Raw genomic sequence first — 22,049 nt, 5'->3', positions numbered from 1 at the left:
GATAAAAAGGCCATTTAGGCAGGCCCCCCTACTTCTAAAAATGCACGCACACCCTTCCTCCCAGGACTCAACCCACATGATCCAGCTGTTAATCTACTGATCACTGCAACAAGGAACCTACAGTGAAGCCAAGTTCTTGGTTACTTGAGCACAACTGAACCCCACACTGCTGGCAAAGCAGAGCCCCAGGGGTGGATGGGGGCAAGAAGATTCCTCCTGGTTCTGAGTTTCTGCTTTTTCAGAAACCCCAAAGCCAAGTTTTGTCAGAATTTTAAAGACCCCAACACCTTTAAGAAATATAATGGTATTTCTATAAATATTTTCTCGCCTCTCTGAGAGGGAACAAGGATGTCATTGTCTGTACATAACTGAGGGAAAGAAGAGGGTTTGCTCAGAACTAGCAGTCTGTGGGTGAGGACATGGCTGAAGGGGAAGCTCCTGCCCTGCCACAAGGGACACATCTTAGCAGGCTCCAATCTTCTCCTAGGATGGAGGGAACGATACTCCATGTGTCAGGATAGGAGGCTGCACATTCCTTGCTGACAGCATAAAGGATTGTGGGTTTGCTTTTCAGTCTTTCTGCCTCGTCCCAGTGGCGAAGAATCAAGCAGCGACGAAACCAGCAATCGTTCCAGCCCCACCCTGAGGCGACGACGTGCGAAGAAGAAGTTGGTCTCAAGTTCTGAATCAGAGGATGTGCCACCTCTCGAACAGGAGACCGAACAGGCCAAAGAGCATTCGCACAAACATCAGTTCAGTAGTGGCCTTAACAGGTGCATTATCCTGGCGTTGGTGATTGCAGTCAGCATGGGCTTCGGGCATTTTTATGGTGAGTACATGAATCCTCTTCATTGAACTAATAAGAAATACATTTTTAAACCAGTGGCATTTCCTCACAGGGTGCCGTAAAGACCAGATCCTTACTTGCCCTATCCCCTGCAGGCCAAATTTGAGAAGTGGGCAGCCCCACACACCTGACATCACAATGATTGTCAGGACTTCAAAGCAGTTAAGAGAGTTGTCGGCATATGGAACTTAGTTTGAGGACATTTACCATATTTTTCGCCCTATAGGACGCACTTTTCCCCCTCCAAAAATGAAGGGGAAATGTGTGTGCATCCTATGGGGCAAATGCAGGCTTTCGCTGAAGCCTGGATAGCGAGAGGGGTCGGTGCGCACCGACCCCTCTCGCTCTCCAGGCTTCAGGAAGCTATCCGCTAGCCGTGGGAGCCCGCGAGAGTTCCCACCGGGCTCCCTAGGCTTGCGGATAGCAGCCTGCATCCCGAAGCCTGTGGCATGCTGAGAAGCGCCCGAGCTTCAGGCAGATATCTGCAAGCCTGGGGAGCCTGCAGGAGTTGCTGCCGGGCTCCCAAGGCTTGCGGATAGCAGCCTGTTCTGGGGGCTGGGGTCGGGGGAAGCTCGGGCTTCCCCCGCCCCAGCCCCACGCCTGGGGGGAAAATATATTTTTTTTCTTTATTCCCCCCCCCCAAAAAAAACTAGGTGCGCCCTATGGGCCAGTGCGCCCTATAGGGCGAAAAATATGGTACATTCACATCTTAACAAGCAAAAATCCCTACTTGGACTTGCAAGTGCCCAGGTTGTGCCTTCAGGCCAGTCGCCTAACTTGCAGGGTCCTTGTGTGGAAATTCTCTTGCACATTGTCCTCAGCTGCTGGGTGGGAAAGTGGGATATAACAGAGACTGACAATATAGATGAAAAGTGATGTGATTCTTACAGCTGGAGTGTGTGTGTGCATGTTCTCCCTGCCTCCCTGTCTGCAAGCTGAGGGAGACGTCTCAGTTAACTGAGGCTCCCAGGCAGGATGGATGACTTGTGATTTGGCCCATTCCACTGACACACTCTTGCTTTGTGTGTGTGTGAGTTTGAAATTTAGTTATAAAATCCAGTCACTGATCCCCTGCCTGTGTTTTGTGGTTTCTGCTGTTTATCCCAACCATAGTAACCAGTCATCTAAAATAGAAAAAGTCCTGTGTGCAAAACTCCTTTAGTTGACGACCCAGATTCCTGATGTTCTGTTCTAGTAATACCATTTTTAATGGTGTGTAAAAAGAGACTAAAGATTCTTGACTGAGTTATAAAGCATTTAGTAGAACAACCTTGGAGCAAAACTTAACACCTATCCATTATTTTGTCCTCAGGGAAATATGAAGGTAAGAGGCTTGGTTGGAATGTGTTGCTGTGAAACAGAGGCCAACGGCCTTTTCTCTCACCTTCTCACTCTGACATGCTTTTTGACTGTGGATGCTCTAGCACAGGGGTAGGCAACCTAAGGCCCGTGGGCCGGATGCGGCCCAATCACCCTCTCTGGGTTATTTCTGTTGCACAGAAATTTGTTCATTTCCCCCCCAAAATATAGTCCAGCCACCACATGGTGGTGGACTGGCCCACGGCTGAAAAAGGTTGCTGACCCCTGCTCTAGCAGATTAACCTTGTTTTCCACTGGGGGCCATCATTGCAGGCTCTTGGACTTGGGCTATTCAGTCCAGCTCCTACATTGGGAAACATTTTTTCATGACTTTCTGGTTCTTTGGCGGTAGCATGCACATTTTGATGTCAACACTGGAATTCCTGGAGGGGAAGTGTTTGTGTGCTGCTTGTATAGGAGAATCAAATTAGCCTTTTGCTTCTTGAGAAGGTAAATGTGTCCGCTGGGCCAGTAGTTTGTGCTCAGGCACTTAACAAAAAATTTCTACGGGCTTGTGTGGATTCCAAGCATCCTGTTGCTGCCACCCCTTGTACCTTTTCCATGATGCTTAAGGCCAGGGTCCTTCCCCCTCCTGGGTGGACCTGCCCTTCATTGTTTGCAGTTGGTTTGTGCTCAGAAGGCAGGACTTTGAAGCAGCCTCCTCTGCTCTCCTCCTTAGTCACTAACACAGGCCTGGGGAGGATTTGTGGTCCTCTGGCTGATTCCAACCACTGGCATGCTGGCTCTTGGTGTTCAGCAACATCTAGAGGGCACCAGCTTCCCTAGCCCTGCTCTCATGTCACTGAGTGAGAATTTGTGACATGATATTGCATGATATAGATTTGCATGTAGTTGTTTTCATGTTATTTGTACTGATCGTAGTACTTCATACGTTTCACCTTTTCAGAGAGGAACGTATGTTACAGGCCTTCTTTGTCCAAATTGATGCTGCTATTGTAATAGATGTTCTAAGGAGGCCTGACCTGGATTTGCCCCTCTGATTTTGCTGTTTTGCTAATACAGGTTAATGTGCAGCTGCGCACAGGGATACACTGGGGCTTTGTGAGTGTTCTGAGCCCCATCAGTCTGTTCATTTAATGATGGATCAGTGTTTTTGCCACTGAGCTTAGCTTGCTTTCATCAGCATAGCGTTCATGCCTTATTTTGTTAATGCAAAAGTCTAGCATAGCTGTTGCAAACAATTAAAAAGGTGACCGTTTTAAACCACACTGTTCACTGATTAATGTACTTATGAAGGACTGAAGAGAAAAAAGCCATCATCACTGATAAGCTGCCTAATTTCCAATTTTTCTTGTCAGATAAAAGAGAAAATTTTGTGTTTCAAGGTACTGTTCAGATCCAAAAACGCCAGCAATTGGTTGAGAAAACTCATGAAGACGAACTGAATGGTATAAAGGATAATCTTATTCAGTGCCAACAAGAACAAGGCATGAAAGCAGAATGTAAGGTAAAGGTGGCTTTCCCATCATACTTGAAAGCGAGGATGCTATTTTGCCTTTGGCTTGCAAACTCCACCTCCATTGGGAAACTCTGCTGTCATTACTATTGCAAGTGTTGGAAGCTGTCTTCTAGATGAAGGCATGGCAAAATCCATTCTTGGCATAGCAGGCAATTTTGAACTGGTTCAGTGTCAACCACAGAGGGTAGGAGAAGATGCCATTGTATCTGCATCTTGAAGCTTTTAGAGTGGGTCAGCAAATTATTCTGTAGCAAGGGCTAGGTAGTCCCAATTGCCACTGTCCTTGCCTTGAGCGCTTTCTTCCCGGAAGCATATTCAGCCTCAGCTTCCTCTGTGCTTGGCCCATGCAGGCTCCATGGCTCCCCTCCTCCTTCTGGAGCTGCAGCCACGCACCTTGCTGTGGACAGCTGGCCCCTAAACACACCACTCCCAGGCAGCGTTTGCGAGGTTTTCTATCAAAAGTGGAGGAGGCTCTGCAGGCTTTGTGGGGGAATGTACAACTCTGCACGGCCTGTTCCCCTTGTCCCTAGAGCAAGTGCCACAGAAGCTCCTTACTAGCCCTTCTTATCCATCAGTAGGTTGGGTTCTGCTTAGCTGTCCTCCTCCACCCTCCCAATGTTCTTGCAGCATTTGGACACTGGCACACAGCAGCTGATGTGTTTGCTTTCATTTTGTCTCTGATCAGTCTCTAAAGGAAGGCCTTGAAACATGCTTGCATACAACAGAAGTGGAAAAGAAATCCTTTGAATCTCAGAAGCATCATCTTGCTTCAGAAAACCAGCACCTGAGAGAATCTCTAGAGAGGGAGGAAAAAGCTTTGGCATTGCTGCAAGAAGAACTGAGGAAGCTGAGAGAGCAGATTCGGCACCTGGAGAACAAAGGTTCTGGCCCAGAGTTGGTTGCCACCGAGAATCAGAAGCTGAAAGCCCACCTGGAGGAAGAAAGGCACCGCATGCAGAGTTTTGTGAAGCAAAAGGAGACTCTGTTGGCAGAGGCCCAGATGCTGCGAAGGGAACTGGACAAAGAGCGCCAGCTGACGGTGGCTCTCAGGGAAGAACTGGACAAGTTAAGTTCTCAGCAGGCGTCTCCTGAGGGGGCGGGTGCTGGCGATGAGAGCCAAGAAATAGAAGCTTTGCGGGGAAGGCTGACTGAGCTGGAGCAGAAGCTGAGCTTTGAGCAGCAGCGTTCTGACTTGTGGGAAAAGCTGTATGTTGAAGTCAAGGACCACGCCGAGAAGAAAGAGCAGACCGAGAGGCCACAGAAGCCAGATGGGAAGGGAACCAACAAAGCCAAAAAGAAGCCAAAAGGAACATTTTTTGGTTCTGTGAAAGAAACCTTTGACGCCATGAAAAATTCAACCAAGGAATTTGTAAGGCATCACAAAGAGAAAATTAAACAGGCCAAAGAAGCCGTGAAAGAGAACTTGAGGAAATTCTCCGATTCTGTGAAGTCCACCTTCAGGCACTTTAAGGACACAACAAAGAATATATTTGATGAGAAGGAGAAGAAAAAGTACAGTGACAGCAGGCATGAGGCGAACAGAAAAGGGAAAACAGGCAGCTCCCAGGAAGGGTTACACAAGCAGGCGGCCCACCGCTCACCTGGCAGCCAGAGAGAGTTTAGAGATGGAAGGCGATCCAAAGAGAGCCGTTCCCCTCCACACTTCTCCAAGGACCCTCCCTTCCAGGAATGCCCCAAAGGTAACAGAAAGCACCGCCCTCTTGTTCTCAAGGGATGTTCAGGCATCTTTGACTGTGCCCACCAGGAGTTTTTAAACCTCTTTGACAAAGACTTGGACCCGATTCGGGCAGATGAATTTAATCAATTAATGCACAAATATTTGCAGCAAGAAGTAAAGAACTTCCACCACTGGCGAGAACTGGAGATATTTGTGAATAGGTTTTTCCGTAATGGCGTCTTTATACATGATCAGATGCTGTTCACGGACTTTGTTAATGACGTTAAGGATTACCTTGAAGACATAAAAGAATACCAGAGGAACAGCGATGGTGTATTTGAAGACCTGGATAAATATATCTACCGATACTACTTTCATTATGATCACTTGCCTGAGCACGGACCAAGGTTAGTACTAAAATTCTGCTAATAATTTAAACTGGGCATGTTTGAGTTGTGAAAGAAGGAAAGCTTCAGCTGGCTGGCCTAGCAGGTTACTTCCCTGTTTGTTTGAGCTTTGCAGTTGCTGCTGGGCAGACAAAGAAAGCCTCCATAAAGAGGGGTGATTATGCCATCCTCAGATAAAGGCACCAGTTCCATTGTACATTAAGCACCACAGTACAGAATTTCTAATGTAGCAAAGTGGCAGCGTGTGTCAAAAGGAACGGAAGGAATTCCATTCCACCCACTTGCCGTATCCACTTTGCTTATTTTAAATAACAAAGTTGGTTGTAGCCTTTCAGAGGAGTTAAAACGTTTGGGGCATTGGGCTTAAGGCCTAATACTGAGGTGCTCGTGCAGCACTAACTTCCCTCCTGTACTTTCCTTTCAGCCACCCTGCTAGGCGGGCTCCTTTCACGCACCCTCATAGTCCACAGCAGGACAGACATGCTGCAAAGCACCAGCATCGCTACAAAAGAGAAGGCCGGTGGCACAAGCAAGGGCGCAGCAATGGAAGACACATGGCAAATTTGGAGATAGAATTGGGCCAGATGCCCTTTGATCCAAAGTATTAAACAGCTGTTGTCCGATGGAACCCAGCAGGATGGTAAAAATAGTGGACGCGTGGCTATTTCTGCAGCTGGCTGAATCAGCAGAGCAATCGAGGGCACGTTTCCCCTTTCCTAATGACACTCCCTCTCCCCTGCAAAGATCAGCCCAGCTTCTCCATCTTTCTCCTTTCCTTTCAGCCTCTTGGGAAACATTAATTTGGGTGCAGTCCTACTATTGCAATAAATTAAGCAGGGTAAGCAGTAGCTTGTGTGTGTTTGCAAAATAAGCTTCTTTGCACTGGTTGGTACTAGAATTCATACTTGATTCAGACTTAATGTTAGAGTAATATTATGATGTACTAATTTCATCTCATACTGTTCAGAAGCATGTCTGTTTTACAACTGTCTATTTGTTCTTGTGATGGGGTTGGAACCTGTTGACTTCATGTGTGTGCTATTTTCCGATCAGCTTGCTGACTTGCATTTGAAATTTCTTGTGCATCTGCAAATTGTAGAAGAAAAATAAAGATGTGGTTGGAAAAAGTTACTTTTATTTTTATAAGTTTGCATAGCTAAACATCCTCAGAGAAGGACTCAAAGCCTTTGTTAAGGCCACTCTTCTGTTATTTTGCGCATGCTGTCCATGCTGAAGTGTGTCTTCTCTACACCCGCAATGAAAAATGGTCCAGGCTGCAATCAGAGTTCCATTAACTCAGCAAGATTTACTGCTAAGCGAAGAGGACTGTCCTATTAACTATATCTCATGTGAAACACAGACCCATGCGGTGATCTTTGAACAAGATGTAGTTACATTCCTGCATTTGTTGTCTGGACTGAGACCATCTTCAAAGGCGCTTTTGATTTCTTTTGTAGACATGAATGGAGCTCCCGATCCGTCCTTGAGGCAGATGAGTGTGAAAAAACGTGGCAACTTTTTCATACCTATTTGTAACTAGAAATGATGATATATCCTAGAAGTAAAAAATTCAATATTCAAGTAACAGTTCTGGACCAAACATCAGGGTCCAGCAAACAAGAATTGAGGAAGAACCATCATTATGCCTGGCCACATTCATTTTTCCACCATTTATTTTGAAGATCGGGGGGAGGGGAGGGGAAGGAGCACTGTAGAATTGTATATTGCTAGGAAGTTAAATTTTCAACCTAATTTTGTTGAGTAACTCATCAACCACTAACAACTTGTATTTTCATAAAAGTGGAAAGAGCACAAATCCATCATCTGTATTCATTGCCGTAAAGGTTGCCAACCTTTTTGGACCAGTACACATTTGTTTTTTTATTTTGAGACAGTGCAACAGGCACCAGTCACAAAATGGCTGCCATAGAGCAGGACTATAGTTCATCCCAGAAGAGTGCGTGAACACACACACACATACACACACACACGCCATCGCAGGCACCACCACACTGACTATCCTTGCTATGGCCTGACCAGTTCAGGTGCTCTGAATTTCTCCACATGGAACACGTTTTGTGGCACCATTTTCTGATAGTTTATTTTCAACGGTATCACAAGAGGAAAAATTAGCTGGATCAAAGAGAACTGTGGACAAACCAAAATGTGAACCCTTCCTTACAGTGTGAAGTTCACGGGTGGAAGTAACTTCCAAGGTGAGGTGATGTCTGTTAGCTTTAGTGGCACAGAGGAGGAGAATGAAGCCTATCAATTCAGTCATGGAAGGAATATGAACCCCCAACTTCAGAGGGAGCAATGAGAGACGCAGACAGTTGGTCTCATCCAGTAAACTCTTTTATCTTCTTAAATACGTGTATGCTCCTCCCTCCCCATCCCCCGCTTTCTGGGACCTTTTGGGCTATGCAGCATTCATTTCCCATCCTCTACCCCCAAGTCCCCGGGTGGGTCACAATTTCAAAACAACAATAAAACCAGTTGCTTACACCCTCTGTAATCATCTCGTTCATCTCCTTGATGAAGATGCCAATAGGGGTGTGCTCGATGCCCCACTGAAAACAATGAGACTGGGATTCTTCTGCGCTTCCCTTACCTGCTCAAGAACACTGAAGAACACCAAATGTGTGGGTAGCAGCGTAACATTGGAGAACGTTTCACTGAGCCAGCTGAGAGGGTCTGCATAAAATAAGTCGGCTTCATCAAGGTAATTTGCCCTTCCGGTCAAATCAGGGGGGCACTGAAGAAACCTCAAAGGTAGTGGGCAATGAACATGGCTAGAAAGAGGGGGGAGAGAGAGAAGCAGGCATTAATACAAATGGCTGAGGTTATTTTGCATTAGCAAGTGTTGGCAGCGCTTCTTTTCCACGTGCTGATCCACAGTGTCTGTGTGTGTTATCAGTTGAGAGGCACAGCAAAAATGGGACCTGCAGGATGGGTGGAAAGGGCTGAAGGTGACTTTTCCACACACTGCTGCAGATAGTCCCCATGTCACCTGGTGAAGACAAAGCGTGAGGCAGTGGAGACTTCCTGTGCTTTGGAATTGAAAGTGGCACTGACTTTACAGGTGCAAAGATGGGGAAATGGCTCAACAGCTATTATTATTATTATTATTATTATTCCCCAGCCACACTTTGGGCGGCTCCCAATCAAGTGTTAAAAACAGTACAGCGTTAATTATTAAAAACTTCCCTGAACAGGGCTGCCTTCAGATGTCTTTTAAAGATAAGGTAGCTGCTTATTTCCTTCACATCTGAAGGGAGGGTGTTCCACAGGGCAGGTACCACTACCGAGAAGGCCCTCTGTCTGGTTCCCTGTAACCTCACTTCTCGCAATGAGGGAACCACCAGAAGGCCCTCGGCGCTGGATCTCAGTGTCCGGGCCGAACGATGGGGGTGGAGACGCTCCTTCTGGTATACAGGACCGAGGCCGTTTAGGGTACAGTCAAGGTTCCTACAATCTCAATAGGGGCACAACTTCCAGAGTCCCCTCAAGTGTGAAACTGGCTTCAAGTGCTTGGGCAAAGTGTTACACAGATACAGGGTTCTGGGTTCTCTATCTCAAGCTCTTTGCATCAGTTCCAGCAACAGCTGCTGATCCAGCCAGAAAGACACAATTAAGCCCACAAAGGCTGCTGCTGTTACAAAAAGTATAGCACAGAGGTGTAGACTAATAATGAATCAGTTTAAGGAGAAACTTATTCCAAGGCTGATTACATCAGCGTCAATCCAGCATAAACTATTTAGAGGACAATCCTATCAATTGTCGCTGGCAGGCTGTTCCAAAGGCCAGGTCAGGAGGTTGCCCCACAGAGGATCATTGCAGCCACAAAATCTCCACAGCTGTCCCTTTCAGCAGAAAAGTGACATTCTGGGGGTGGCTTTGCCAAATCCAAAGCCTTTCTGTTCCCCTGACATAATCCAGAAGGAGATGGAAGTATGCTAGTCCTGGAGCTGAGATCAACAGAAAGGAAAAAGGCCAAAGAAAGAGGCGGGAGGGAAACGGCAGCTCCCCTGCCCCAATGCTTTTTGCCCTCCCGGTGTGATCGCAGGAGGGCTTTTGATGTGGTTCCTCCACCTTGGATTCACCTTCTCCTGCCTCCTCTGAATCGCTCTGGCAGTAAAAGAGCAGAAAAGCTGCAGATTCCCATGCAGAGTGCCACCAGAACCTCACACACATACACCCCCTGCTGGGTCTTACCTATAAAAAGGAGTTGAATGGCAGGGCATGAGCATGAAGACGGATGCTGGCTGCTCTGCAGAGTCAGCAGGAGCACTGCAGAGGCTTTGCAGGTGGCCCATGACATCCAGGGTTCCACGCTGATGGACCAAGCCAGTGTAGAGGGCAGGCAGCAAGTTTGTCACCAGCAGGAAGGAGACGGCTGCTGCCCGCTGCCACCTTTTCAGCTGCTTAAGAGAATGCCCTACAGGGAGGAGGGGGAAGGGAGCAGAAAATGGAGCAGATGAATCTAGGGTCCTTGAGATCAGGGACCTGAGCAGTTCCAGAGGCTTCCAAACAGCAGCGTGGTGGGGCTTTCCTAACACCTAAAGCTTCCCCTTCAAAGACCCTTCCTCCTTTGGCTCAGCCCTGAGGCATCTCATCATTCAACCTCCCCTTCAGCTTGGCCTCCCTCCCTCCCATCAAATGTCTGAGAGCTACTTCTATAAAGACTGCCCAGACTTTACTTTCATTCCTGCCTCAGAAAGAGCCCAAGCACTAAACCTGCCAGAAGCCACAGCTGAAGCTTTTTTTAAAAAAAACAACAACATTGTATGTAGAAGATGTACTTATTAATCACTGGGAGTGAAATAATGTGTCACTATTGGACAGTTTGCTTTTACAGGTACGCTCTTTTGATGGATGTTAGCCAATCTGGACACAATGGCAGCATTTTTTCCTGCACTGACACACACAATCTCTGTATCAAACCATTTAAGATGCTCATTCCCCCTAGAAGAAGGAAGCAGTATTTCAAACTTCTCAAAGATGAGACACATTTTGGCACTAAAACTTCCACAACAGCAAGTTTTTCCTTTAGAGTGAACATTTAACAACACCAAGAATCCAAATATATCGACCAAACGGGACAAATGTAAGGTTATATGCAGGCAGGAAGAACCAACTGCACAAATACAATCTAGAATCAGTGTGATGTAGCAGCAAAAACTGCTAATGCTATATTAGGCTGCATCAACAGAAGTAAAGTGTCCAGATGAATGGAAATAATAGTACCACTCTATTCTGTCTTGGTCAGACCACACCTGGAATATGGTGTCCAGTTCTGGGCACCACAATTTAAAAAGGATATTGACAAGCTGAAATGTGTGCAGAAGAAGGCAACAAAGATGATAAAGGTTCTGGAAACCAAAGCTGGGGAACGGTTGAGGGAGTTGGGTATGTTTAGCCTGGTAAAGAGGAAACTGAGAGGAGCTAAGATGGCCACCTTCAAATGGGCTGTCACATGGAGCAAACTTGTTTTCTCCTATTCCAGAGGGAAGACCTGAACCAGTGGCTTCAAGTTACAAGAGAGGAGATTTCAACTAAATATCAGGAAGAACTTTCAGAAAGAGAGAGCTGTTTGGCAGTGGAAGCGACTTCCAGGAGAAGTGGTGGACTCGCCCAACTTGGAGTTTTTTAAAGCAGGGATTGGATGGCTGTCTGTCATGTATTATTTGTTGTACATTTACTGTATGATCTATTTGAGATTCCTGCATTGCAGGGGGTGGTACTAGATGACCCCCCGAGTACGTTCCAGCTCTACAATTCTATGATTCTATGAAACAGCACACAGAAACATCATAATGTGTTTAAAATTAAAAATTTTACCACAGAACACCATGCAGATTGGGAGCACTGGGTAGATAAAGCGGAATTCTTTGTGGCTCAGGGTGCTGTAACACAACAGGAAGAAGGTGTAAATGGAAGGTTCTCCTAGGGATCTTCCCAAGCCCAGGCCTCTTCCCTTAGGAAATCATCCTTAGTGCAGAAAAATCTGCCAAAGGTCCTCCCAAGTCACAGAAGCAGCCAGCTGATGGGGCCACAGCCCAATCCAAAGGCTCCCTTGAGCTGTGATGGAGGAGCCTGCCGCCAAGGTGGGGGCTCCATAAAAGTGCTCCCCTCCCCAGCTGAGAACCCCAATCCTGCTGCTTGCAAGCCGGCGCCAGGGTGCGGACTCCGTTAGGACTCCCCCCTCCCGACCTGCCAAGGTGGCGGCGGTGGCTGAGTCAGGCCCCCGGACGCTTGCCTCATCTGCCACTGCCTTGGCATAGGGGTCAGGCGGGTTCAGACAGGCAGTGCAGGGACAAAGCGCAGATAGGGTGGCTCTGCACCCCACACCTTGCAGAGTGGTGCAGAGGCTGCCTGATGCTGGTGCTGGGGTGGAGGCAGCCCTGCTTTCATCTGTCCGGGAGGGTGAACTGCGTCTTTCCTCCCAGGGTGGTCGTTCACCCCAGGAGGAAAGATGGAGCCCACTCTCCTGGGTGAAGGCAGCAGCCGGGCCCAGCGCTGGCCAGAAAACTCAGGCAGCCCTGCTCCACAAGGTGCATCCCACGCCTTGCAGACTTCACCTGGGAGGGTGGACTTCATTTTTCCTTCTGGGCTGAATGACCACCCCAGGAGGAAAGGCTCTCCCCTCCCATCCCCCAGCACAAGGAGGAACAGAGCCAGCCCAGCAGTCGGAACCAAGGGCTCTGGTCACCAGCTGCAGCTTGAATCAAACTTTTCCAGAGCAAGTGGGGCTCCCAACATGCCATCATAAAAGCTACCCCATCTGGCTCCATAAGAAGGAGAGGCAAGAGTGGCTACCATTTTGCTCTGTCCCTCCCACCACCAATCCACCAGAACACCAACTGCTGAACTCTGTACGAGAAATGGAACCCACATTTTCTTCCTATTGGATTTTAAACAGTGAGCTGGCTCTTCTGGCACATTGGCAGGAAGGCAGCGTTAGAAGCACCCTAAGCAAACTAGCCAACAAATCTAAAGGAGGAAATACCTGGCACAGAGTTCTGTGGTGTGGAAGGAAGCCTACCTGTAAACAGCCACCGTCCACAGCACCACCACCAGGAATATGCCATGCCTCTTTGATGCTTGGAAGCAGCCATGGAGAAAGAAGGGGAGGTGAGGGCCAAGGACCACAAGGAAGCCCTGGGTGAAGTACCAGTGCCATGGATGGGATCCGTAGAAGGTGGCCACATTCTGTAGCACGTTAAACTTCAAAAAGTTCAGTTGAACCAGGACCCACTGCAGGAGCAAAGAAGCAGCAAGCAAACAAGACGGGCTTTATAACAAGAGAACTGTGAGAGGAGTGGTGTATTTGTCCTGACAATGCTTTTGTAAGCTTAGGATGGCTTCCTCAACATGCCCCACTTCCAAGGGAATTGGAATCTGGAGCACCAAATCCATCAACACAGCCTAAGCATCTCTTAACTATCCCTGTCACTGATAATTGCCAGAACTCTCCAAAGAGGACGGGGCGTGGGCTGGTGGAGATGGGGACGGGATACCCATCCCTCTTTTGCCTGTTTGCTGGCAAAAAAAAGAAAGTGAAACCTACTAAAGTCTGAGCGCTTGTGTTCAAGGCTGGATTACTGAACTGCTTTAAGTTGCTTATTCATTTGGCGCTCCTAAAGGAAAGAGAGAAAGAGAGAGAGGAGGAGATGAGAGGAAATGCCCACAGTCCAGGCAATCACCTGGATGCCCTTGTTGGCATGGTGTCAGCAGCTATACCAGAGGACAACTGGGCAGAGGGCAAACAGCCAGATGTAAAAGCCACCCCCGCCCAGCTCCACTCTTCAGCAAGTAGCCAAGGGGGAAATTTCCCCTGCCCACCCAGCTGCTGCTTTCCCTTGCAGTTCTCTGGCTTTTCTCATTTCAAGTCAGGGAAGGAGAGCATGCCACAAGCGCTGTTCTCCAATTCTGCACATTCCTCCACAAGAGCAGAGACTGGCAAAGAGCACAGGGGAACCCTGATCTTTCTCTGGCTGGGAAACTTCAGCCTGGCACTTTCCAGCCGGGCAAATTGCCCCACCATGAGTTTCCTATCTGACAGCTCAACAAATGCATTAGTTAAAAAGCAGCCCAGCAGGTTAAATAAACAAATCTCAAAGCCAGGATCACACTCTCAGCACTAGTTTCTCTTTGCCTGAGCCACCCTGGCCATGGCTGGCAACTGCACAGTCCAGCCCTGTTCCCACAAGCGCTGATGTGCCTCATGGAGCTGAGGGAAAGGAGCTGCCAGGTGGAGTGGCAATGGGGGGGGGGGGAGGGTGAAGACAGACGTGAAACTCCCCTGGCTGGTGCATTGCAGCTCTTCTGGAATCTGGCTGCAATACTCAAGCAGGAAGGGGAAATGCATTCCCTCATCCAAGCCCTCTGCAAGAATGGCAACAACCACAGGAAGCAGTGGCATCTGGTTAGGGAAAGTCTGTGGCACCATCTATAGGAGAACTCACTTTAACTGATCTCAGAATGCTGAGTGAATGCCAACTTACCTTGCCAAAAAATACTCGGTCAGTAATTAAAGAGGATCCCAGAATGATCAATCTGTCAAGAAAGAACACACTGGAGAAAAGAGGGACCTGCTGGGCTGCACCCGGCAACCCTCTTCCCTGGAGTCCCCCTTGGGGAGCAGGCAAATTCAGCTCCCAGGAAGAGTCTGGCTCCCACCTGCTCTTGGCACTGATTCAGGGGCCTTCTCCACACTGCCCAAAGTGGGAGCTGCCTCTCCTGGCCGGAGGAACAGTCCTTCTCCAGGCAAGCAAGCTGGGCCAGCTGCTCTGCACAGCATCTGTGGCCTGGCTCTGCTCCTGCTCTTTGGGGCACTCACCCAGGCCTAGATTCAGAAGAGATGCCCTTACCCCACTGGGAGGCAGCTGTGCAGGATGAGGTGCCGCTTCTGGGGCTCCTTCCAGAAGTGCCGGAGCAGCAAAGGCACCCACAGAATGAGAGCGGTTGGGCGAATCACAAACGAAAGAGCAACCAGGGTCAAGTAAGGGATGCTGGAAAGAAGAGGCGGCGGTGAGGGCAGGAACATTGGGGGCAGCTTCAGCACAGCCAGCCAGGCTGGTGTGGGAGCCTGGCCATGGCGGGGATGAGGAGGGGGGTTGCAGCCTTACTGTTTCACAGCTATGGGGATCATAGCTGTCAAATTTTCCCTTTTCTTGCAAGGAATCCTATTCAGAATAAGGGAATTTCCCTTAAAAAAAGGGAAACATTGACAGCTATGATGGGGATACCTCGGAAGGCAGCCCTGCTGCGTATAATTGGGTAAGTGGGTGGAGGACTGCAGCCTTTTATATAAGATGTCTTGAGAAAAGGAAAATGTTGCCAACAAGGAAGAGAGGCAGACAGACAGATGTGAGAGCTTTTGCATTTATCCATACAGATGATCACACAGCCCTGCCAATCTGGAGCTGGGCAGTGCCTGAAACCAAACCCATTCCTTTGCCTGCCAGGAAACAACACATTTGAAAAGAAGAACAAGGCTCTTGGGAAAGGGTGTTTTTGCTTGAATGGTGAAAAGAGTGCTTGGTTACTGGATGACCCCCATTTACATACAAAGAAATAGCTAAGCTGGCGATGGAAATATGTTGCGTGAGGGGAAAGCCAAGCATAAGGAAGCTCAACAAGGGTGTGACATTTCCCCAAACCTACCATTATAAACATTTTAATCAAGCATCAGGGGTCTGCCCCAGCCCCTTTAATGGCTATTAAAGATATCCATAGGTGTTCTCACCTGCTCCTCTTTGTCCTGGTGCCTTCCAGGGGATAGTAGTAAAGAGCGAAAATGGTGAGAACGGCTTCCATGGTGTTGGTGAGCGTTCTGGTACAACAGTACCACGTGAACCAGGAACACAACTGGCAGAAGTACTGGAAACAAGGTGGGAGGAGAAGAAGAGCTGGTGTGGGATGAGGGAAAGAAGGGTCACAAGGCAAGACAAAGGACCAGGCGCTCATCACCCCCCCAGCCGGAAGCCCAAGAAAGAGGAAGGCAGACAGGGACTTACCACCCACTTGGCCACCTCTGCACCATCCAGTCGCTTCACCAAGGAGTACAACACCACGTCTGCCAGTGCAGCCAGAAGAGCCTGTGCAATTCTAGGGAGCCAGATCTGTTAGGGTAGGAGGAGCACAAGTCATTCCTGTCTGAGGAGGGATCACTCATGCATAGATAACATTAATGTGCTTGGCGAGGGAACACACGAGCCCCAGTTAGGAAGACGACACTTTCAAATCAACACAAACTTCATTTATTGATTGGATTGCTTTGCCACCCTTTACGTTTCTGTTATCCCCTTTCCTTCCTCCGTTCTTGCTGTAATGTGGCCTGTGTGCCTTATGCACAATGTAAACTCACACTTTCCTTCCCATGGACACCAGCAATAAAAGTGTTTCAAAAGCGGCTAAGGATAAAGAGGCCACACAAATCTGCTGAAGCTATTGAGCCTTTTGCTGAATGGCAGTGAACTGGCCCCAAGACTCAGATCTTGGAACAAAGGAGTGCCTTCCTGGTCCTGACCCCATGACTGAGGCCCACTCAAAGAACCCCAGGTCCCATTCTTGGAAACACATTTCCAAGGATGTTGAAAGCCAGAGCAGGCAAGGCATGGGGCTTCTTCACTCCTAGCTCTCTCCTGCTCCCAGTTTACACTATTAAACCCAAAACTGCATGAGAAGGGTATCACTTGGCCTGAGAGAATCCTCTACCAGATCCCAACTCATCCTGCATGGTGCAGCCAGAAGCGGGGATGAGGAAAGCAAGAGACAGACTGACAGCAGGCCAACAGCCTATCATTGCCCCCCACCATGCTAATAGAGGGTGGTTGCTGCCTACCCTTCTCCATGTTACCACTGGTCTGTTAGGATATAGTTCCGTTCCACCTTAAAAGGGAACAGGCATGACTGTTGTATTTCACATGCCTGTTTACTTCCAGCACTTGCTGGGAACTTCCGTTTTGTATATTGCTGTTTTGCTGGAGATGAAGGGAAGCAGACATGTTTTCCTTTGTTCCTGAACTATGCTGAATAAAATGCTGTAGATAATGCTTACACATGGCTCTGTCCGCCTCTTCCGTTGTGAGAAGATTTATTCACTCTGCTAATAGAGCGTGCCAAGTCTCTAAACGTATCTGAGGCTTGTGTCGCTGTCTGATGCTGTTCCAAGGGAGACCAGTGATTGCCCGGCTGCCGGCCAGTGGCTGGAGCCAGCTGGGGGCCTGCCTGATGCCCCCCGTCTCCCCAGCAGTATCCCAACATGGACATTCCCCAACCCCCCTCCCACCAACTCTGGGTATTTGCCTGCATGTCCTCAGCAGAGGCACCATGAGATATGCTTCTGTGGGATGAAGCATTAGCGTAACTAGATAATTCCTGCCACAAAAGCAAAATGCTTGATGTGTTTCTGGCAGCAGCTGAATGACACCCAAGTCCACACTCACCAGCAGCTGAACATCATCCTTGTTAAGCAGGTGCAACACTTTATAAATGCTTGCGAACAGCAGAGGGTAGAGATGGCTCCGCAGACCTTCTGTCCACTCCCAGGTCAAATAGCCATAATTATCATAATTAAAGATATCATAAAGAACAGGCATGGAGCATGGTGTTCTGTGGCCAACCTCCAACAAACTCATCAAAATTCAACTAATGTAATATTTTAGGGCCTTTGATAATTACTAAATTACCACTACCCCCACCTGCTGAAAAACTGAATCTTGTTCCACCCAAACCCACATCTCAGATGTATCAAGAGTCATCCAGCTGGCACACTCCTGTGGCAGGCAAGAGCCTTTTCCAATACCAGTTTGCGTCTCAAGTTCCTTGTATCTCAGAGCATGCTGGAGGGAGAGGGAAAGGAATGGGCAGGACTTCAAGGAAACCATCCAAGCCCCACACCTGAGCTTTAGGAGCCTCTGCGCTGCCTAACGATTCATGACAACTGATAGTCAAAATGGCCCAGTTGTGACAATGTGATAAAATAAGAATCCTTCCAAGCCTGATCCTATACACTCCAGGCAGCCTACATGATGCTTCCTAGGCCTCTTCTAACAGGCTACCTTACCCCAGCCACAATATGCTCAACCACAGCCATGTTCCTTTACTTCATAAATTTACATCCCACTATCACAGAATTCAAGGCTGCACGCAGGTAGTTTCCAAAGGCCCTGACCCAAGACTGAGTGATTTCACTTCAGTGAAGTAGATGCCCTAGGCCAGGCTTCCTCAGACTCGGCCCTCCAGATGTTTTTGGCCTACAACTCCTGTGATCCCTAGCTAGCAGGACCAGTGGTCAGGGATGATGGGAACTGTAGTCTCAAAGGCAGCAAGCCACTCCTAGGACTGAACCTGGATTTACTCTTAAGTTGTGCAGCCCAATAGGACAGTCCAAAGCATGTTGACTTTATGCTGAAGCGAGTCTCATTCTGCTCAGTGGGACCTACTTTTGACCTGTCCTAACTAGGGAAAACTTTCACTTAAAATTTCACAACATAAAAAAAGGATATTTGAAAACCATATGATGTGCGACTTCAAGTGACTGCCAATATTCATCTGGGACAAAGCTTGTCTGAACTAAGAAGCAGTTTAGTAGCCTCACCGTGATGGTAAACAAGCACAGGTAAAGGTTTTCCCCAACAAGAGCTGGAAAAAAGCAGATGGGATTAACCTCATGCACAGTGGGTTTTTTACGGTTATGTTGTAATCAGTTGCAAATAAATAAACCTTGGATACCTTTTGGGAGTCTTATTTCAATTCTTGCCCTGCCTCCAAAGCTGTGAATTGATTTCTCAACATCACAGAATCATAGAATTGCAGTCTGAAATGACCACAAGGATCATCTAGTCCAACCCGCTACAGTGTCTTTTGCCCAGTGTGAGGCTTGAACCCATGTCCCTGAGATTAAGAGTCTCACACTCTACTGACTGAGCTATCCCTTAGTTTGTAGACAACTCTAAAACTGGCCTTTGCACCACAACCTTAGCAAAACAGAACCTTGATGGTAGAGGGGGAAAACCTTAACTTTTCTCTAAATTAGAATTGACTTTCTTCTCTTTGAAGGGGCTGAAACAAGAGGCTCTTCAGAGATGAATCTACAGTCACATCAAAAGAGCTAAGTGAGCACTGAATCCTCCAAGCTCCTGAGTCCTGGAGTTTTCCCCACTAGGACTCCACAACAAGGGTCAGCTGTTGGGGCCCTGACTAGCAATGCTACCTTTGCTAAACCAGGAAAGGCTGCAATGACCTGAGGCAGGTGGCCTCAAAGGGGGGACAAGGACAAAGTCTCCAGACTTGAATAGGTTTTTCCAGCAGCCATCCCTTTAATGCTCTCAAAGGAAAATGGAGGTGGCTGAGAGACAGCTATGACTATACACAGCAAGATGCCACAGCTGCCCTTGCTCTGCACTACTGGCCTTCCTCTGGCTAGCCACCAGGGCTTCGCTCTGGCCACCGATCTACAAAAGGGAAGCACCAAAGCCACCAGCTCCTGCCCGTCAGGTGCCATGTGGCAGCAACACCGCTGTCATCTCCAAGGCATCTTGGTGCTGGAGGAGGCAGAGGCAGTAAGTGCAAAGGTCCTCCCTGCCCCCATTCAAGCATCCTGTAACCCAACAGGAAGTTCTCTTGCACAAGGGCCACGGATTTGAATAGGTATCACAGCAGCCTTGCGTGCCTCCCACGGAGTTTGTGCAGGAGACCTTCCCAAGGGATGGGGCCTCCTCACTGCCTTTTGAGGGACAAACATCCCAGGGGCCCAAGAGTCCCCCAAGGGGTGGGAGGGAGGCTGGAAATGTGCTTCGTGCATGACGCGGCCTCTCCCTCTGGCCCTGCAGGTGGTGGTCAAGGCAGCTGGAGGGAGCCTCCCTGGACGTGCAGGCTCCTGGGACGGACCGCCCCCAAGCGTCGCTCGGCCCCTGCGGGAAAGGCCCCCTCCTGCCCGCAGGATGCAGCCTTCCTGACCAGCGCCTTGGCTTCCTTAGGCCTCTCCCAGCGAGGGGGCCGCGGCTACTTCGGCCTCACAACAGCCCCGCGAGGTGGACCGCGGCCTCTCCTCACCCGCGCCCCGCCCCGCGAGGGTCCCGGAGGGGGCGGGCCTGTACAGCGTCGACTTCCGCTTCCGCAGCCGCACCGGCAGGGTCCGCCTCCCGCCGCTGCCGTCGACCCCCCGCGCGGCTTCCATGGCGACGCCGGCGCGGCTCCAGGACTGCCACTTCCGCCTTCCTGGGGGCGGGGGCAGCCTCCTCCGTCGGAGCGCATGCGCGGCCATACGCCGACGGCTGCTTCCTCCTTTGCGCATGTGCGCCTCGGCTCCCGGCAGCTCTTCTCGCGAGAAGGGGCGGGAGCGCGTGTCCTCGACCGTCGCGCGACTTCCGGCGCCTGGAGCCGCACCGGTTGAGCAGCTGCCTGAGGGAGAGCTGAGCCGCGGAGAGCGAGGGAGGCGTCGCGGAGGCCATGCTGGGGCGGCGGGGCTTGTCCTTCGGGCAGCTGCTCCTGGCCACCGGGCTCGGCGTGGCGGGAGGCATCTACATCTACGAGCCCATCTTCCAAGGGGGCCCACGCGCGGGAGGCCCTGCCCGGGACACGCCGCCGCCGCAGGAGGAGAAGCCGCCCCCCGGGACCCGCCTCGGCTGAGCCGGAGAGAGGCTGGCGCTTCCTCGCGGCCGCGACGAGGCTCCTTTCTTGGCCCCCCACGATGGGAAGCCCGCCCGGCGCGCAAGCGCTGCCGAGAAACCCCTCCGAAGCGAAAGAGATGTGGACTGAAAGTTGAAAAATTCAACATGCCGTAAGCCATGTGCGAGGGATCACCAGGAAAGGGGCTGAATATATAAACCTGCCAGCAGCACAGCGCCAAACCACGACATCCACAATTGTTGGAACAGCCAAGAACTGGGAGGGAGGCAGGTGATATCTTTGAGAAGAGACATCAGCAGCAGCCGCCCAGTGAGGACATCCTGCTGTGCGTAGGACTGACGTGGCTGGGACGCCAAAGAAAAAGAGGAGCAGGGACTTGCATACGCTGTTCAGCTCTAGTGACTGTTGTATCACTGCCATTTAAATTGCTATTTGAATATAACAGTTTAACATAAGGCCGCCTCGAGAACTTTATTCAGTAGGCGGGGTATAAATACTCCTAAATAAATAAAATAAAATAAAATAGACCTATGGCAAGACAAGGCTTGGAATGCCGTGTGCCGTTTTCGCTCACTTAAATATGGATGTTGTGGAGTTGGAAAAGGTCAGAATAGGGCAAATGGAATGATCAAGGGGATGCAGCAACTCCCTTGTGAAGAAAAGTGGCAGCATTTGGGCTTTTTTAGCGGAGAAAAGGAAAGTAAGAGGTGATGTGAGGGAAGTTTATAAAATAACGCATGACACATAGTATTGAGTTTCTCTCATAGCATTAGGACCCAGTGGCAGATTTAAGAAAACCAGAAGGAAGGAGTGCTTTACATAGTTAAGCAAGTTCATGCCTTTTTATTATTATTAAATTTATATACCACTTTATCTTCCAAGGAGCTCAAGGTGATGCATATGGTTCTTCCCATTTCATCCTCACAACAACCATGTGAGGTAGCTTAGGCTAATAGATGGTCACCCAGCAGTCCAACACGCTAACCATTACGCCACATTGGATGGTTTAAAAGAGGATTAGACAAATTCATGGAGAAGGCTATCAACAGCCACAACCCACAACAGCCATGTTCTACCTCTGCTGCCAGAGGTGGTGTTTTGTATTCTCATTTTGTATTTTTCTGTTGTGAAGCGCTCTGGGATCTTTGGATGAAGGGAGGTATACAAATTTAATAAATATAACAACAGCAACAGTATGCTGCTGAATACCAGTTGCTGGGAACTACAGATGGAAGAGTGTTGCTGTTGTTCTCAGATCCTGCTTTTCAGCTTCTCCAGATTGGGGGCATCTGGACTAGGTGGGCCCCTCTGGCCTGACCCTGATGCAGCCAGATTCTGGCTTCCCCTCTGGGCTAAAGTGAGCCGAACTCACAGTTGTGCATATCTGGGGGAGCTTTGGAGAGAGAACTTAGGAATCCATGAGGGTGGCCGGCCGCCAGAGGGCACCAAAGCTGCAGGAGTTGTGGCAGCTGCTGTGTGGTTGAGACAGTGGATACAGAGCTGCTTTTGTAGAGCCTGTTGTAGCAAAACAAATCCAGAACCCTTGGGGGACGACTTAAGGGTGAGCAGATGACCCAAGAAAACCTTCACTCATCCTTCAGGCACTGCCTTGCGGAGGAGGAAGCTTCAGCCTCTTAA

The 22,049-nt window shown here is 49.2% G+C and overlaps 2 protein-coding genes across 10 annotated transcripts in view; one reads left to right on the top strand and one right to left on the bottom strand.

Moving 5' to 3' along the window:
- Window positions 1-6,902, top strand: part of CCPG1 (cell cycle progression 1) — an 18,773-nt gene extending 11,871 nt beyond the window's left edge. For 3 of the 5 annotated variants that reach the window (XM_080981458.1, XM_080981460.1, XM_080981461.1), the window contains 4 exons: window positions 575-829; window positions 3,526-3,674; window positions 4,372-5,771; window positions 6,196-6,902. In XM_080981458.1, the coding sequence (XP_080837584.1) occupies window positions 575-829; window positions 3,526-3,674; window positions 4,372-5,771; window positions 6,196-6,379 (1,988 nt within the window). In that variant the 3' untranslated portion in view covers window positions 6,380-6,902. The remainder of the gene's footprint in view (window positions 1-574; window positions 830-3,525; window positions 3,675-4,371; window positions 5,772-6,195) is intronic. The other 2 variants (XM_080981459.1, XM_080981462.1) reach the window with 1 other exon arrangement.
- Window positions 6,887-22,049, bottom strand: PIGB (phosphatidylinositol glycan anchor biosynthesis class B). 5 transcript variants are annotated; one of them, XM_080981463.1, is made up of 12 exons: window positions 19,836-22,049; window positions 18,289-18,422; window positions 17,225-17,344; window positions 15,794-15,898; window positions 15,523-15,656; window positions 14,645-14,785; window positions 14,279-14,330; window positions 12,817-13,028; window positions 11,613-11,677; window positions 9,987-10,209; window positions 8,383-8,563; window positions 6,887-7,326 (listed from the first exon to the last, which is right to left on the bottom strand). In XM_080981463.1, exons 1-12 carry the CDS (start codon window positions 20,569-20,571, stop codon window positions 7,201-7,203), a joined length of 2,229 nt encoding a protein of 742 aa, XP_080837589.1. In that variant the 5' UTR covers window positions 20,572-22,049; the 3' UTR covers window positions 6,887-7,200. The 5 variants fall into 5 exon arrangements, with proteins under 5 accessions (XP_080837589.1, XP_080837590.1, XP_080837591.1 ...); XM_080981464.1 differs by having other exon boundaries at window positions 19,909-20,424; XM_080981465.1 differs by having other exon boundaries at window positions 19,880-20,051.

The sequence above is a fragment of the Podarcis pityusensis genome (genome assembly GCF_964106645.2).
Source record: "Podarcis pityusensis genome assembly, chromosome: 14".
Taxonomy (NCBI): domain Eukaryota; kingdom Metazoa; phylum Chordata; class Lepidosauria; order Squamata; family Lacertidae; genus Podarcis; species Podarcis pityusensis.
Note: the sequence above shows the minus strand (reverse complement) of the source record. Positions and strands in the feature narration are given on the sequence as shown.

Bases quoted from the DNA above. Each gene is read 5' to 3' on its own strand.
- PIGB (XM_080981463.1), bottom strand. From the start codon at position 20,571: ATGGCTTACGGCATGTTGAATTTTTCAACTTTCAGTCCACATCTCTTT. The intron at 18,423-19,835 runs GTGAGGAGAGGC...GCTTTTTTCCAG, and splicing joins CCTCGCGGGGCGGGGCGCGG to CTCTTGTTGGGGAAAACCTT. The intron at 13,029-14,278 runs GTAAGTTGGCAT...TTGCTCCTGCAG, and splicing joins ACCGAGTATTTTTTGGCAAG to TGGGTCCTGGTTCAACTGAA.